The 17,134-nt window shown below is 36.4% G+C and overlaps 1 protein-coding gene across 1 annotated transcript in view; it reads left to right on the plus strand.

Moving 5' to 3' along the window:
* The window catches only part of ankib1b (ankyrin repeat and IBR domain containing 1b), a 41,204-nt gene that overhangs the window by 18,917 nt on the left and 5,153 nt on the right, over positions 1-17,134 (plus strand). The window contains exons 7-18 of the mRNA XM_079837271.1: positions 2,419-2,507; positions 2,622-2,766; positions 4,420-4,586; positions 5,341-5,429; positions 5,555-5,685; positions 6,733-6,867; positions 7,063-7,149; positions 8,706-8,772; positions 9,012-9,157; positions 9,244-9,422; positions 14,805-14,856; positions 16,418-16,529. Of these exons, the coding sequence (XP_079693397.1) occupies positions 2,419-2,507; positions 2,622-2,766; positions 4,420-4,586; positions 5,341-5,429; positions 5,555-5,685; positions 6,733-6,867; positions 7,063-7,149; positions 8,706-8,772; positions 9,012-9,157; positions 9,244-9,422; positions 14,805-14,856; positions 16,418-16,529 (1,399 nt within the window). The remainder of the gene's footprint in view (positions 1-2,418; positions 2,508-2,621; positions 2,767-4,419; positions 4,587-5,340; positions 5,430-5,554; positions 5,686-6,732; positions 6,868-7,062; positions 7,150-8,705; positions 8,773-9,011; positions 9,158-9,243; positions 9,423-14,804; positions 14,857-16,417; positions 16,530-17,134) is intronic.

Below are 17,134 nucleotides of genomic sequence, written 5' to 3' on the forward strand. Positions count from 1 at the left end.
GGCGTTGTGAACACTGTATAAATATGAAGGTTATTGTAGTTCTAGACTAAATGTGAGCAGGCATTTACTAATCTCACTTGCACAAAAACAGATTCAGTATTCCTCAAAATGAATAACCGTGAAATACAAACTCAAAATATTACTCAGACCTGCAATAAGTACAGTAAATGTTAAATGAGACAAATATACTTTATGTATTTAATCTCACTTTATTAACCATTGTCTTTGTTGCTGACCTTCAATGACCCAATCTAATCATACTAATAAGCAAAAATTACTTTAGATACATTTCTGAAGTAGTTGGCTGCATCTGAAATCGCACACTCTCTTGAGTAGGTACTTATTTTGAATAACTTTGCAAATAGATACTTATTTTGATTAACTTTGCGAGCGCTAAAAAACATATTATATAGTATGAATTTGTGTAGTATGAATGTAATGTAATCCGGACGTAGTACATTCGCCATGTTGTCATTATCATGTGACCTACCAGCGTCATTTGCACCGCTTCACTTCCATTCACAAATCCTCTCTCTGGGCCTCATGGGATAGTTAAGTGTCCATCATATGCACACTTCAGAATCTCGCCGGAAGAGGTCCTATTCTTCTGCAAGCCAGAATGGCAGCACAGCTAAAGGTGTGAATTCGCATTTAATTTCACTTTTGGTAGCTTTTACATTTGCCAATAATATAACTTAGTAAAAGATTGTTATTAAAAAAACAAACAAGCAAGACCAGTCCAGCCCAGATGAGAAAAAGTAAAAAACGTAACTCTTTACTTTCCATAAGTAATATTGTGATGCATTACTTTTAAAATGAACTTTCCCCAACACTGCTCATAGTATAATATATTCAGAGTGTCTATTTAGATCATGTTCAGATAGCCCGCCTTCTGGCAGAGGCTATTTACTCTAACTCCCCCCATCATTGTCTGATTAAGCCAGACAAAATTACAAAAGAAATCCCACTGGGAACCGGATCAGTGGCATGGAGAGTAAGGAAGCTGTTGTTAACTTTTGACACGACTGACCCAAGTTTGAATCTGCCTTTTTCCGAACTCATTCTTCTCCCTTTTCCTATTGCACTTATTTAAAAAAACGCAAACACATGGATATAAAATGTTTAATGGGTCAGGTTGGGGTAGGTGTGTAAATAACTGCTAATATTTTTGCAAATACGAGACGCCTAAAAAAAACCTGAATAATTCAAACACACAGGGAAATACAAAAACACCAAAATCGAATAACCAAAGGCAATAATTTTTTATAATTTGTACTTTATGAACATAATCTTTTTTCTTAACCAAGGTTTGGCTTCTGACTTCCATTGATTAAATTTCAACATATGAAAACCAGTTTGAAGTTTACCTAAAGTGATTTGTGGTTTTTTTAATACGTTTTATTGCTGAAATTAAAGTCTTGAACCTTCTTTTCCTGCTTTCTGTGCTTCTGAGAGCCCAATTGGCAGACATCAGTTTAGTATGAAAGCACCTTAAGTTGCATTTGCAGCGTTATCTAAGGGCCTGGACACAACAAGGCTTTAGTCTGACCGATTGAGCATGTTGAATCGGGAAAAGAGATACTCTGACTGGCTAGTTAGCTTTGTCACTTTTGTTTTGTTATTTCTCGTTCGCTGGTTTACAAAGCAAGCAAATGCAGAAGACACAAAGAAGGTGCTTATAAATTTATCCTCATCTCATTTTTTCGTAACATTCCAATATGTGAATATTTTCATTACAGCATGGCCGTATGTTGCCCAATTGATGATTCATATTCTAAATAGTATGCGAGCGCTGCTTTGGTTACAGTTTGTATATTCACATTCCTAGTTCACATTCCCTTTATGACGAATACAGAGTCATCTGCTCTTGTGGACAGTTATTATATCTCACGCAGGTGCAGAACGCCCGTTCGCTGTCGGCTGTAGTTTTTGAGGTGTGTTCAAGCACAAATTTTTTTTGCCCATGCAGACGCAGCTGATGTGAGCCGACACCACTGTCGGCTTTCGTCGCCGCTTGTTCTTTGACGGCGTTTTGGTGTGTATCAGAAGACCTTCAAAATGCTTTGTGAAGTGAGCTTGGTTCATGAGCGATCAGAACCGTCTCAGTATGTTGTAACAGTCAGTTCTTTCATGTATCAATAAAGAAGGCATTGTAGTCTAAAACCGGGTTCCTTTCGGTGCATTATCACCACTTTCACAAAGCCGCGGTCTACACCAGAAGTGAACTTGATAATCATTGAATAGGCATGAGGATTTTGGCTGCATTTCCTGAATAGTTTGTCATGAGATAAATCGGCTAAATGTGATTTATTTTAAGTTTATTATTCTGATCCATTTTATGCTGCTACATCTGTGTATAATTATTTTATGTCTATTTAGATATGCTCTAACTGAGGTTGTTTTGTTCTCCTCTGTCAGTGCGGCATTTGTATGTGTGCAGCCTCAATGTTTGAGGAGCCCGTTGATATTCCATGTGGTCACGAGTTCTGCAGAGTATGCTGGGAAAGGTGAGAGATTTCTTTATTAGAGCCTTTCAGCGTTTTAGTCACATTACAGTCACTGTCAGTTCTCACTACCGCTGTAATATCATGTAACTGTCATATGTACGTTGCCCTTGGCAGTTTTCTGAATCTGAAGATCCAGGAGGGGGAGGCCCATAATATCTTCTGCCCAGCCTTTGACTGCTTCCAGCTGGTTCCTGTTGAGGTCATTGAGAGCATTGTGTCCAGAGAGATGGACAAACGTTATCTGCAGTTTGACATCAAGGTATAATTACATGATCAGATGCACTAGTCTGATTAGTCTGAATTATGTGGATGCCATTGTAATTGTATTACTGTGTGATATTGTGAGTTAAACATGAGCTATACAGCAGTCAGTCAGCATTAGGTTTTGATTTAAACTCTGTGATTCTGTCTTCATAGATGGTTTTCCAGTCACACAGACCAGTTCTCAGTGGAGTGTTTAGTGTGTGTTTAGTGTTATTGTGAAGTCAGTCAAAAACAGTGGAACATTGAAATGGGAGCTGAGAGGTTTGAAGTAACTGTAACAATGGCAGCTCTCATCTGAAAATGTCTGAGAATGACACTTCTCACGCTGGGGAGTCCCAAGCCTTTCATTATGTTGCTATGGTGATGTTGACTCTTCCACAGGGGTGTCTGCGCTCTGTTGTAGCCATTTTCAGGGTCAGAGTATACCTACGGACTTCTGGAGCTATTGGTAAAAATTAACTCTCATCCTGGGATCATAACAAGACTCAGCAAATTAGATGAACCGTAGAGGACAAAATACTTTAGTTTAGTTTTTTTTAATTAACAAACGTTTAAGGCAAATTCTTTACATGACTAAAATAAGCTCTTTTTTTATTTAATCTGAAATTGATACTTTTTTATTATATCTATATTTGATTGCTATTAGGAAAAATGGTTCAATATTCAATATATACACAACCATTCTGAAGTTTGGGGTCAGTAAGATTTTCTTTTAAAGAAAGTAAAACTTTAATTCAGCCAGGACGCATTAAATTGATTAAAAGTGATTGAAGATATGTTGTGAAAGAAACCGCAACCGTTTTAACATTAATAATAATAATAAAGAAATGTTCCTGAGCACCAAATCAGCATATTAGAATGATTTCGGAAGGATCATGTGACACTGAAGACTGAAGTAAAGAAGCTGAAAATTCAGCTTATATTCAAATAGAAATTTTTATTTTATTTTAAATTGTAATAAAATGTCACTGTTTTTACTCTAATTAATGCAGCATTGGTGAGACTTCTTAAAAATATAAAAAAATCTTACTGACCCCAATTTTTTAAATGGTAGTGTAGTGCATTTTACAACATAAATATATACATTTATAAGTATTTAAATAAGGGACATATTTAAGTCAGTAAAGTACTTCAAAACAAAGTATATCAAATATTTATGTATTATAATTTTTTTTTTTAAGATTTATTTTTGGATTTATGCCTTTATTTAGACTGCACAGTTGGAGAGTGGACAGGAAGTGTGGTGGGAGAGAGAGGGGGGCGGGATCAGGAAAGGACCATGAGCGCCCAAAGCGCAACCACGCTACATGTCGGAGTTCTGCCCATGAAGCCATCGGCTCTGACAAATTTATATTATTAATCTGCAGCTGTTTAGCTTGGATATTTACAATGTAAAATTGTATAGATGCATTTTATCTCATCTAGCTCCTTGTATCTCTTCATTTGGAATATATATATATATATATATATATATATATAAAATATATATGCTCAATGCTGCATTTGACCAATCGAAATCAGAGAATTGCAGAAAGTCACCTAATAAATAAATGATGGATAAGTGTTTTATGTTTTAAATGCATCCTTTACTTGCTTTCTCTTCCGTTTTTCCTTGCTCCTTCTTTTTACGCTTTTTCTTCTCCCTCAGGCGTTTGTTGAGAATAATCCTGCCATCCGGTGGTGCCCGCGGGCTGGCTGTGATAGAGCGGTGCGATTGGCTGGGCAGGGACCAGGTGCCAGCACCTCTGACCCGCTCAGTTTTCCTCGCCTCCAGGCCCCTGCAGTGGACTGTGGAAAGGGCCATCTCTTCTGCTGGTCAGTGCCAGTCACTGATACAAATCTCTCGAGCCATAGTACCAGAAGAGAGAATTTATGAATCTGAACAAAAACTCCAGTTCAGTTAGAACATGATTTATAGGGCTCATATTGAAGAATGTGTGTTTGTATGTATGTTTTGCTCACAGTGGTCTCTGCCGATGCAGCTGGCTGAGTTTCTCTTCCCCACAGCTCTGGCCCTTATGTCCCCAACACACAAACACATAGACACACACACACACCCACTCAGTGGGCTCGTATCTCATCACTGCTTGTGCCAGATCTGAGCATTAAATTTGAGTCAAAACGCCCTCCTCCCTTTCACATACACAAACATTTTATCAGTCTGTGTGAATATGGATTTGAATCTAATACGGAGGTGCATTTTCTAGGCTGAAGTGGTCATTTTAAAGGCATTTGCGGTCTACAGTCTGCCATCGTTGTTTAATAGCAGTGGTTCTCAACTGGTGGGTCACAGTTCTGTTCTGAGTGGGTCGTGGATGGCAGTGCTAAATGTTAAACTTGAATGTGGAACATCTCAGACTCCTGAACTTGGAGGGTACAGATCAAAAACTGTTACATTACACCATGTTAATATGTTAGCATAGATTAATCTTTTGCTCATGTTTGACACCGATTTATCCCTAAAAAGCCATTCCAACTCAAATGCATAGATCAGAAATAAGATATTCACTAGAAATGGAATTTCCCCTCATACTTAGGCCTGACATCATGCTGATGTTTCTCCTCACAGGGAGTGCCAAGGAGAGGCCCATGAACCATGTGACTGCCAAACTTGGAAGCTGTGGCTTCAGAAAGTCTCTGACATGAAACCAGAAGAACGTGAGCATGTTTTTCTCTATACTTTGCAGTAACCACTTGGATGCATTTTCTGTAGTGCTGTTCCTACCTGTCCAAAAATGGTTTTGGACCTCAAGCATCTTTATTTCTGTCTTTTTTCATTTCAGTGGCAGGTGTAAGTGAGGCGTATGAAGATGCTGCCAACTGCCTGTGGTTACTCACCAACTCCAAATCTTGTGCCAACTGCAAATCTCCCATTCAGAAGAATGAGGGCTGTAACCACATGCAATGTGCCAAGGTTATTTGCGTAATAATAATAGGATTTATTTATATACCAGGTTAAGTATGGGGTGGAGGCATGGAGTTTTCAGAGGTGTAGAATGCAGGCTTGCTTGACAAGAGAGTTGGTGTGAACTCTGGAAGTGAACAAAGGGTCAAACATGATACCAAGGAAGTTTGGTATATGGCCTAAATATGGCCTACTTAGTTTTAATTCAGCTTTTTTATTTTAAAGAAAATTCCCAGTTCCACTGATCAATATGAGTGGGAGGGTGTGTATATCAGAACAGGTACTAGAATAAATCTCATCAGCGCGGCAGTTATAACTAAGACCATGATGGCTGGTAATTTGACAAATAGGAAATTTGTAGATTATGAAAAGGAGAGGGCCAAGAACAGAACCTTGGGGGACACCTTGACTGGGGTGTTCTGTTTCTCAGTAGAGATGAAATATTATCTTCCTGTAGGAAGTAAACCAGAAGGGAATTGTGCTGACATGGCTGTGAGCCAAGAAAAGTGTAAATCAAGACCAAAAAAGTGGAAATTTGGATGAAAACCCTTATTGGAAGGGTCGTTAAAAGGATTTGAAAGCATTGAATGTAAGCTTTGCTGCTTATCATTATGGTCTTTCATGTTTTATCATAATTGAATGTTATTGTAAAGATTAAGATTTGTTTAGAAAAGGTCTGCCTCTGCAACAGTGGGCTGACGTTAAATCATTTTAAGAATAGTAGATGAGGAAATCTTGATAAACCTTTTTGATTACAAGAAAAAATAAATGCGTATGTGTGCCTTAGGATGTAATGCTTTACTCTAAATTCAATCTTGATCATCGTGCAACAAGGTTACTAAACTGAGACTTTTCAAATACTAGCACTCCAAAAATAAAAAGTGAGAGAGATAGTTTCCTAGCAACACACATAATCCCCGCTGTCAGAATCCCACAACTCCCAGTGAGCCTCCTGCTAGACTGATAAATGCATTTGCTAGTGACATAATAAAAGTAGACTCGTGGTTTGTTTTAGCATAGGCGTTATTAATAAAGAATGTTTGTGTGTCTGTACAGTGCAAGTATGATTTCTGCTGGATCTGTCTGGAAGAATGGAAAAAACACAGTTCCTCTACAGGAGGATACTACCGTTGCACACGCTATGAGGTCATTCAGCAGGTGGAGGAGCAGTCTAAAGAGATGACTGTTGAGGTACCATTGACTGTGTACTCATGATGCTCATGTTTTTTTTTATTTTATTAGTGCTATACATTTAAAGCACCCCACAGATGTAAAGGGCAGTTATGTACATTTATATATTTATTTAACATTAAACTGAATAAAGAAAAAGATCTGAGTTTGCCTGCACTTTTACACACACTTAAATATTATTATTGTTATTTGCAGGCAGAGAAGAAACACAAGAACTTCCAGGAATTGGATCGCTTTATGCACTATTATACACGCTTTAAGAACCACGAGCACAGCTACCAGGTAAAAGTCTACAAAGATACGCACAATCTTCAACTATTAGTCTAGTTCACAATGCAGTTTAGTCTGGCCAAGTACCAGCTTGACTGGAAGAGACCGTCTGATTGCCATATCAAGTGAATTACCACAGTTTTTGTTTTTTTCATGCTGTTTATCAGAAAAAGTTTATACCATAATAATAATAGACTGGTATGAAACTTGTTTTTTTTTTTTTAAAGGCCTTCTTTTGGGAATTACACTGAGGGTATTTGGGGTCTCCACAGACCACAGGCAACAAAATGTAATTTTGTGACAAAACAATTGTTTTTTTTAGAACAATTGTAATTTTACTCTGTTTATTAATGTTTTTATTCAACATCTGTGCAGTTTTTGGAGCATTTATAATAATTTTTTTATTTATATAAATAAATAAACAAAATATTTTTTTAAATGTATTTTCACACAAAATTAGTTTTTTATGTAAATTTCACTTTATAAAAGACCCAAATTTCTAACTTTCATTCGTGGGGATAACATGGATAATTTGACATGGTTTAGTGTAAGATTTTTGGCCATCTTTTGGAAAATACTGTTTAAAAAAAAAAAAACAGTACCAGTAAAAGGCTGCAGAGCGCCACTATTTGCTATGTGCTATTTGACTGACTATTATTTTTCAGTTGGATTCATATCTAAATGTTATGAAGTCACAATTAAAATTAATTAATTTGGTCAAAGTTTGGCATTTTTTTGTACTGAAAAAATATTTTTTTCAATGTTACATTATGATTACAATCAAACCTGAACAGGAGAAAAGTTGGAGTCTTTAGAGTTTATCATTTATTTCAAACATCTGATTTTCTTATAATTCTACAAATTTAATCTACACTTCAGTTACTAACTGTTCATTTCAGTTAATTTTTGTTCTGTTACAGTTATATTACATATTGAGTAAAAAATACACAACATGTACATCAAAATGCAATGAACTGAACAGCAATAACAAATGTATTCCTGTGTGTGTGTGTGTGTGAGCATGATCATTTTGCATTGTGGATGTTTTATGCATTGTTGGAAGTGTGCCACTTCATTTCTGTATGCGTGTTCTGTGTTGTTTCTGTTTTTGAGGATGAATTTTGTCCATTTTCTAAGTGTGACACTTTTTTTCACACGAACATAAAAACAGATATCAATCCAATTATTTTTATCTGTAGATCGAGAGAGTGTTGACTATTGTAGAAAGTCTCATGCCATTTGGACAAAGGGATTTTTTTTTTTTAATTTGAGCAAACGTCCTTTGGGGTCAGAAAAGACCCCGAAGATCAGAGAAGGGTTAATCATGACTTTTTCTTGGTGACGTGAAAATACTGTGTCCTTACTTGCAGATATTAAATAACACCAGCCAATCAGATTAGAGCTTGCCAGATCATGAATGTTCTTTCCAGTTTTGTGTGGAATATGCATCACAGGGTCAATGAGCAGAATTTTGGCAGTCCGTAGACTGACATTAGATGTGACGTGATGATCCTGAGGCGAATGGTCTATAGTTTAAAACAGTGTATCTATATCACCCTGTCCTACAGCTTGAAGATCGCCTGCTTAAGACGGCCAAAGACAAGATGGAACAACTGAGCAAAGTTCTGAGTGGAAGTAAGATGAAAAAACCACACTTGTGTAATGTTAATAAATTATTTCCATGCCATGTTCATGCATGGTCAACCTTGTGTCCTTTCCCTGTGTTAAAATTTACAGACTGGAAGTACTGTGTAGAGGAAAACTAGTTCTGACAGTGATTCCTTCTACATTTAGCAGCAGTTCAAGTTTAATGCTTGGTGTTGTAGACTTTTTAAATTATATTTTAACTCCTTTATTGCATTATGTTGTTTCAGGAGAAGGAGGTCCTCCAGACACTACTTTCATTGAAGATGCAGTGCACGAACTACTTAAAACTCGTCGTATTCTCAAGTGCTCTTACCCTTACGGGTTCTTTCTGGAGCCCAAAAGCACAAAGAAGGAAATATTTGAACTTATGCAGGTTAATAACACATGCTAGTCTTGGGACATGTTTAACGTGTGTGTTCTAAGTTAGTTACAACGCAGCACTCTTATTTTTCTTGTTAGACTGACTTGGAAATGGTGACTGAAGATCTTGCACAGAAAGTCAACCGGCCTTACCTCCGCACACCTCGTCATAAGATAATCCGCGCTGCCTGCCTGGTGCAGCAAAAGAGGCAGGAGTTTCTGGCATCTGTGGCAAGAGGTGTGGCCCCCAACGATTCACCTGAAGCCCCTCGACGCAGGTAAGAGCCTCTTCACCAATGATAGGCTTCTTAAAATAGTTTAAAGTCAACATAACTGAATTTGCAACCAAGAATAACGATACTTTTTGGCCATTGGTTAAGATTTGGTTAACATTCTGTTCGTGCCGCACATATCTATGTGTATGGTCTAGGTCAGTGGTTCTCAACCTTTTTTCAGTGATGTACCCCCTGTGAAATATTTTTTCAGCCAAGTACCCCCTAACCAGCGCAAAGCATTTTTGGTTGAAAAAAAAGACTTAAAACAGAGCACTGTGCCATCAGTGTCTGATTTATTAAACTTTGGAAGAGATAAACGCATACAAAATTCAAACATTTGAAAAAAAATTACTATTTCGAACATTTTAAATGATAATAATCCATGACTAAATTTATTGCAAATATTTATCATCACTAAAATGTAGTGATTCAAACTAATGTAGTGAAAACAGTGACCATATTTCTGAAATGGAAACCGGGGACATTTCATATTTGAGTGGTCAAAATATCACTTAAATCTCATTTGTTTGATTATTAGGATTTTTGGTCTGGATTTAATACAATAAAAAAACACAAAAAAAACAAACAAACAATGAAAACAGTTATTGGTAAGCTAACCATTGTAAATAAGCAGTTCAAAACAATATTGTAACATGACTTAACAAAAACACATAACAAAAATAAAACATAAATATGATAAATAAAACTATTCAACAAATATTGTAACATTTTATAATTTTATTTAAGTTTATAGGCAACTATATAAATTACTTTTTTTACTTCAAAAGTTTTGTTACGTTTATGCTTGAAAATAATTCTTACTGTCCTTAATTGGTCTTGTTATTTAGCTTTTTAGGATTATTTTAAGCAGAAAGTATATGTATTCTGCACATGTTGGTTGCAAGTGTAATTGTTTGGGGTTAGGGTTAAGGTTTTTATATTGAAGTTATAGTTCAGATGTGTGGTAATCACTGCGTTGTGACTGCAGATCTTTTGGGGACAAAACAATCCCGCACCTTGTTGAGGCTCTGTTATAAAGCACATACAATATTACTTTAAATTAAAAACGAATAGTTAGTATGTTACTACCTTGAAAGCGACAACGAGGTTTCTTTTGATATTTGACGATAATGGCGCTCTGTCTGCTCTCGACTCGGTACGTTCTTCATGAAGTTGAAGCGGGCGGAGCGTGCGCTACCAAGTAGAGTCAGCGTAGCAGCTGTATGTTGGTTGGGCGCTTTTTTTCCAATATATCTGCGGGTTGTTTGGAACGAGCTGTAAAACGGGGACATTTCCGGGGACAACTCCAGTCGGGGACAGAACATTAAAAACCCTCACCCTATCACCCTATTGTTGATCCAAGTGATTGACAGGCAGAGGTGGGTAGTAACGAATTACATTTACTTCGTTACATTTACTTGAGTACATTTTTTGGGTAACTTGTACTTTTAGAGTAGATTTAAAGATGGGTACTTTTACTCTTACTCAAGTAAATTTCTTGTGAAAAAACTGTACTTTTACTTAGTTACATTCGGTGGCGTTCCTCCGTTACTGTCAAATGGTAATAATTATATTATATATATTAAAATAAGTGAATAACTTTCGCAAGTCTCGCGAAACGTTGGAGAGGCTGCTTCGCGAGAGGTTGCTACGCATCACCCGCTTATAATTAGCGCGCGTTTAGTCGGAAGATGTGTGTGAGCTACGGGAGGCAGATTGCCCGTGGCCTCAAGTTCAGTCTATGTTTTCACTCCAAGATGTCAAAAAGAATAGTTTCATAATGCGATGCATGTTGTGTGCACCAAAACGAACTGACATCTCTCAGCATACAAGAATTCCACCCTAAAGAACATGTAGCGGTAAGTATCACAATGATGCCTATATTTGAACACTATTAACGGTCATTTGGTAACTATGGGAAATTTTCCCTTATTATAATACTATTTCACACACTGTCCGAGTGTTTTCCTCATATGCGCTCTTGTGCAAGCAATGAATCGTTTGAATCCTCCAAACAATACACGTCCACGAACAAACGTTCTCATCTTCACATTTACATATCCTTTTCTTCACAAAACGAAACAAATTGAATAGCCTAATGTGACGTCTTGCATTTATACACAAATCCGGACAGACACCTGTCTGAAGTGTAGAAAATACATACAAATAAAAACAGTATTGTATTTTATTCCTACCTAAAGAATAGCCTATATACTTATACAAATATAAGAACAAAGTATGTTTTAAGAAGAGCTCTAGTTAGCCCAGCACACCATTAATTTACACTGTTTAACCATTAATCACACACACACACACACACACACACACACACACACACACACACACACACACACACACACACACACACACACACACACACACACACACACACACACACACACACACACACACACACACACACACACACACACACACACACACACACATATATATAAGGTTCATTAGTTTACATTAGTTAACATGAACTAATAATGAACTGCACTTATAAAGCACTTATTTATCTTTGTTAATTTAAACATTTACTAATGCATTATTAAAATATTGTTAACATTAGTCAATGCACTGTGAACTAACATGATACTGTATCATAAATAAACCATGAACAGCTGGATTTTTATGAACTAACGTTGACAAAGATTAACTAATGCTGAACAGAGGTGTTGTTCATGGTTAGTTCATGTTAACTAATACATTAACTAATGTTAACTAATACAACCTTATTGTAAAGTGTTACAGAGAGGTGTGTGAAAGCTCTCCAAGTAGCCTGAAATTCAGGGTTTTCGCTTATCAATCAGATCGAAAGTAACTAGTAACTAACTACTTGAGTAGTTTTCTCATCGAATACTTTTTTACTCTTACTCAAGTAAATATTACGATTGTTACTTTTACTTTTACTTGAGTAAATATTTCAGTAAGTACTTGTACTTTTACTTGAGTACAGATTTTGGCTACTCTACCCACCTCTGTTGACAGGTGATGCCAGGCGGCATATGACAGGTTGGGTCAAACCATCCTGGTATGGGGGAGACTCTGGGTTTTTAGGATAATGAAATCGAATAGCCTACTGAATATAAAATTAATTTTATGAACTTATACTTATATTTTTCTGAAATATTTATTAAAGAATTATTTTTAAAGTATTTTTGCATGGATGCTTCTTTTTAAATATATGTAGGCAATAATTAAAAATCTCACGTACCCCCTGGAATGCCTTCACGTACCCCCAGGGGTACGCGTACCCCCATTTGAGAACCACTGGTCTAGGTGATGTCAGATAAAAAAAGGCAAGAAAGCTAATACTTCATGGTCAATGACATGTTGCTAATTTTTTTTGTCCAGGTCTATAAATGTATTTGAAAAATGCTCGAAACACACACAATTACTTAAATACACCTCTTCTATGATTGACATGTGTTTAATTTTTTTTAAATTTCTGAATAAAAATGATTAATATATACATATACATATACATATAAGTTACATTAAGTATGTACATATTATATATAAATATTACATTATATACATTTTGTAATTTAAATAATTCATTAACATTACACAAGTGTGGCTTCGCATCTTACTTCCAGAAATTAATTAATTTATTTATTTACTGTCTCGATTCTATATTATTACAAAAAATCTTTTTGAAAGGATGAAATTCTTGAAAGGAAAAACTTTTGCCATATTTATAATAATCTTTTATAGTCTTTTATTATCATTTTCGGCTGAAAAGTAGTGAAGCAGTTTTGTTAAAATATTACATTAAAATTATATATATATATATATATATATATATATATATATATATATATATATATATATATATATATATATATATATATATATATATATATATATATATATATATATATATAATATATATATATATATATATATATTATATTAGATTTGTGGGATGCACATCCAGGGCACGAAGCTCCCGTTCTTCTACATCCTAAAGATGCTCTATTAGGTTGAGATCTGGTGACTGTGGGGGCCATTTTAGTACAGTGAACTCATTGTCATGTTCAAGAAACCAATTTGAAATGATTCGAGCTTTGTGACATGGTGCATTATCCTGCTGGAAGTAGCCATCAGAGGATGGGTACATGGTGGTCATAAAGGGATGGACATGGTCAGACACAATGCTCAGGTAGGCCGTGGCATTTAAACGATGCCCAATTGGCACTAAGGGGCCTAAAGTGTGCCAAGAAAACATCCCCCACACCATTACACCACCACCACCAGCCTGCTCAATGGTAACAAGGCATGATGGATCCATGTTCTCATTCTGTTTACGCCAAATTCTGACTCTACTATGTGGATGTCTCAACAGAAATCGAGACTCATCAGACCAGGCAACATTTTTCCAGTCTTCAACTGTCCAATTTTGGTGAGGTTGTGCAAATTGTAGCCCCTTTTTCCTATTTGTAGTGGAGATGAGTGGTACCCGGTGGGGTCTTCTGCTGTTGTAGCCCATCCGCCTCAAGGTTGTGCGTGTTGTGGCTTCACAAATGCTTTGCTGCATACCTCGGTTGTAACGAGTGGTTATTTCAGTCAAAGTTGCTCTTCTATCAGCTTGAATCAGTCGGCCCATTCTCCTCTGACCTCCGGCATCAACAAGGCATTTTCGCCCACAGGACTGCCGCATACTGGATGTTTTTCCCTTTTCACACCATTCTTTGTAAACCCTAGAAATGGTTGTGCGTGAAAATCCCAGTAACTGAGCGGATTGTGAAATACTCAGACCGGCCCGTCTGGCACCAACAACCATGCCACGCTCAAAATTGCTTAAATCACCTTTCTTTCCCATTCTGACATTCAGTTTGGAGTTCAGGAGATTGTCTTGACCAGGATCACACCCCTAAATGCATTGAAGCAACTGCCGTGTGATTGGTTGAATAGATAATTGCATTAATGAGAAATTGAACAGGTGTTCCTAATAATCCTTTAGGTGATTGTATATAATATTTATCAAGTTTATATATATTATATTCATGTATAATAAATGGTCATACCACTTTTGTAGTCTTTAAATTTAAACTTTAAAAACGTTCAATCTTGAAAATGGTATAAAACTTTTTAAAAACCGTTTGAAACCAATCACACACAGTAAGTTCTTAAAAATGTATACTGTATTTTTTTTTAACTAGATTTTTTAAATGACAAAGCAAGCACATTTCTACGAAATGTCTGAAATGTTATATTTAAATATATAATAGGGTCAATTTTGATTTAATTATTGCATTTCAGCACTAGTATTGTATTTCCTAAGAGCTGCTTTTCCTTTGTAACACAGCTACACCTGCAGCCTAAAAATGTATAGGATCACATGGAACTTAATTCTTTTTTTGTTTGCGTTTACAGTTTTGCTGGTGGAACATGGGACTGGGAGTACTTGGGTTTCGCCTCTCCCGAGGTAACTGTTTTGTTTAGCTTGTTTTGAGACTTTGGCCATAGTTTGTGAAAGAGTCTTTGTTAAATGTATATTTGTGGCCAACTTAGTTGTTGTAGGGTGTCTGATGTTTTGCCAGTGCCTGTAGAACAAGTCCTGTTGCAGCAGTTGTGAATGTGTAAGAACTTTAATGTGCAGTTAAACAGTGTACCGCTATTTTGTTCTAATCTAAAGATCCAGAGGAATCATGCCTTTCTCGGGGGAATTGATCCGAGAGAGCACTGTCAGTATACAGGAAGCCATCCGCAGGTATTAAAGAATCCTCATTAGACCCCATCTCTGGAACGGCTAAACGAACCGTGGAATGGCACCTGTCATGTACACCCCATCACTTATGTCATTGTCAACTTTTAGTTGGTCGCATGATTTCTTTTTTTCTGTTCATACTCTATTGCCGCTGTTTATATATTTCAGACGATTGCTGTGCACTCCAGAATAAGAATTCCGATGCTGTTTTAACATCATCTGGAAACCCAGATCTTTTTATTTTCTGTTCTGTTCATATATCCCGACATGGTCTTCTAAAAGATGCCTTTGGTCTTGTAACTTCAAAAGGCAGTTTCCTGCTTTTTGCTTTGACTATGCCATGAAAGGTCATGAAATATACGTTTTTGCAGACATTTCAAGGTGAACCAGGTCACCACTTCAGTCTGTATTGCTGGTTGCTGCTCTTCTTTTGAAATCATGTATGCAGGCATTGGCGCAGTTTCATTTTGCTCTGGATTTATGGCTTGTAGAAAGAGGAATAATAGTGATGCACTTTATTCAACTTTTTTATTATTGATGCTTGAGCGTTACCTCTCGGGAATGTTTTTTTTCTTTTTCTAAATGTATGTATATTAATTTTAAGTTTGCTACCGTTGCATGCTTATTGCATTCAGCTTCAGTTTGGTTTAGATTTGTCGACCTATGGTGAAAATACAGTTTTGAAGTGCATTATAGATTACTTATGATCTGTGATTAAATCCTAAATAGATTATACTAACATGTATACACTGAAATGGCATAGTACATTTCATGAGTGTCAGACTGTTTGGATATGTATGTGATATGAGGAGCTTAAAAGGATTAGTTCTCCAAAAAATTTAAATTCTGGCATCCTATACTCTCCCTCATGTCATTCCAAACTCGTTTGTCTCATTATTTTTATAGAATACAAGAGGAAAAACCTTTAGTAATGCTTCAAAACACCATAAAACTAGCATAAAAGTAGTCATTAAATCATTGTTATATTATCTATATTAATGTACATTTTGTACATTATTAAAAATGTTCCTCACAACATGGTTGGTAATAATGACAGGATTTAAATTTTAGGTTGAACCATTCCTTTAAAAGGCAATCTGTTAGTGACATGATAAAGCCAAAAGCCCTGAACGTTGATGATGCCCACACAACCGAATTCTTGTAGAAAAGTGTAGGGTTCTTCTGAGGGTCTGACTTTTATTCGCAGGGTCCAGTGGGAATGCTGGTACACCTCTTGAAGCAGCTTTGAAATGGGGTTGTGTGGGGTTTTGTGTTGTAGGAGTATGCTGAATTCCAGTACAGACGCAGACACCGGCAACGCAGGAGAGGAGACATGGCCAGCCTCCGCAGCAACACACCCGACCCTGATGATCCAAGCCACGGCACTTTAGGTACTTCATTGAATGTGTTCTCATTTTGGTGCCCATTTTTGGTCCCACATGTATGCATTTGGTGCTCCATAGTTCAAGCAGCTGCAAGTACAGTTTCATGATTTTTTTTTTGCTGTTTGCACACCAAGCTCAGCAAAAAATGCACTGTAAATCTATTTATCACTTTCTTTTGCAATATAGGCTTTTTTAGGCAGTATAAATCCATCGAGTGAATCCGTCGGGCCTGATGTTCTGCATATAATGACGTAAACAGTAAATCTGACTGAATCCAATAGCCAAAGTTTGTATTCTATTCTGTGTTGATTAATGATCATTCGGATGTGATCCACCTCCGTAGAGGGTTTGTAATCCTTTGTGAAAAACAAGTACACTTTCTTTTTTAAAGGGTTAGTTCACCCAAAATGATTAGTTGAATTTAGATGTTTAAAAATGTAGGCTACTGTAAGATAATACTAATATTTTTTATATTTTAAAAGCTATTACAATAACGAAGTTTATAATGTAATTAGGGCTGTCGATTTAACACGTTTATTAGATTAATTAGTTACGGTAAAAAAATTCTAATTATTAATGCATTTAATGCACTTGCCCCAATCCTACTTAGG

Source organism: Gobio gobio, assembly GCF_949357685.1.
Source record: "Gobio gobio genome assembly, chromosome: 15".
NCBI classification, from domain to species: Eukaryota; Metazoa; Chordata; class Actinopteri; order Cypriniformes; family Gobionidae; genus Gobio; species Gobio gobio.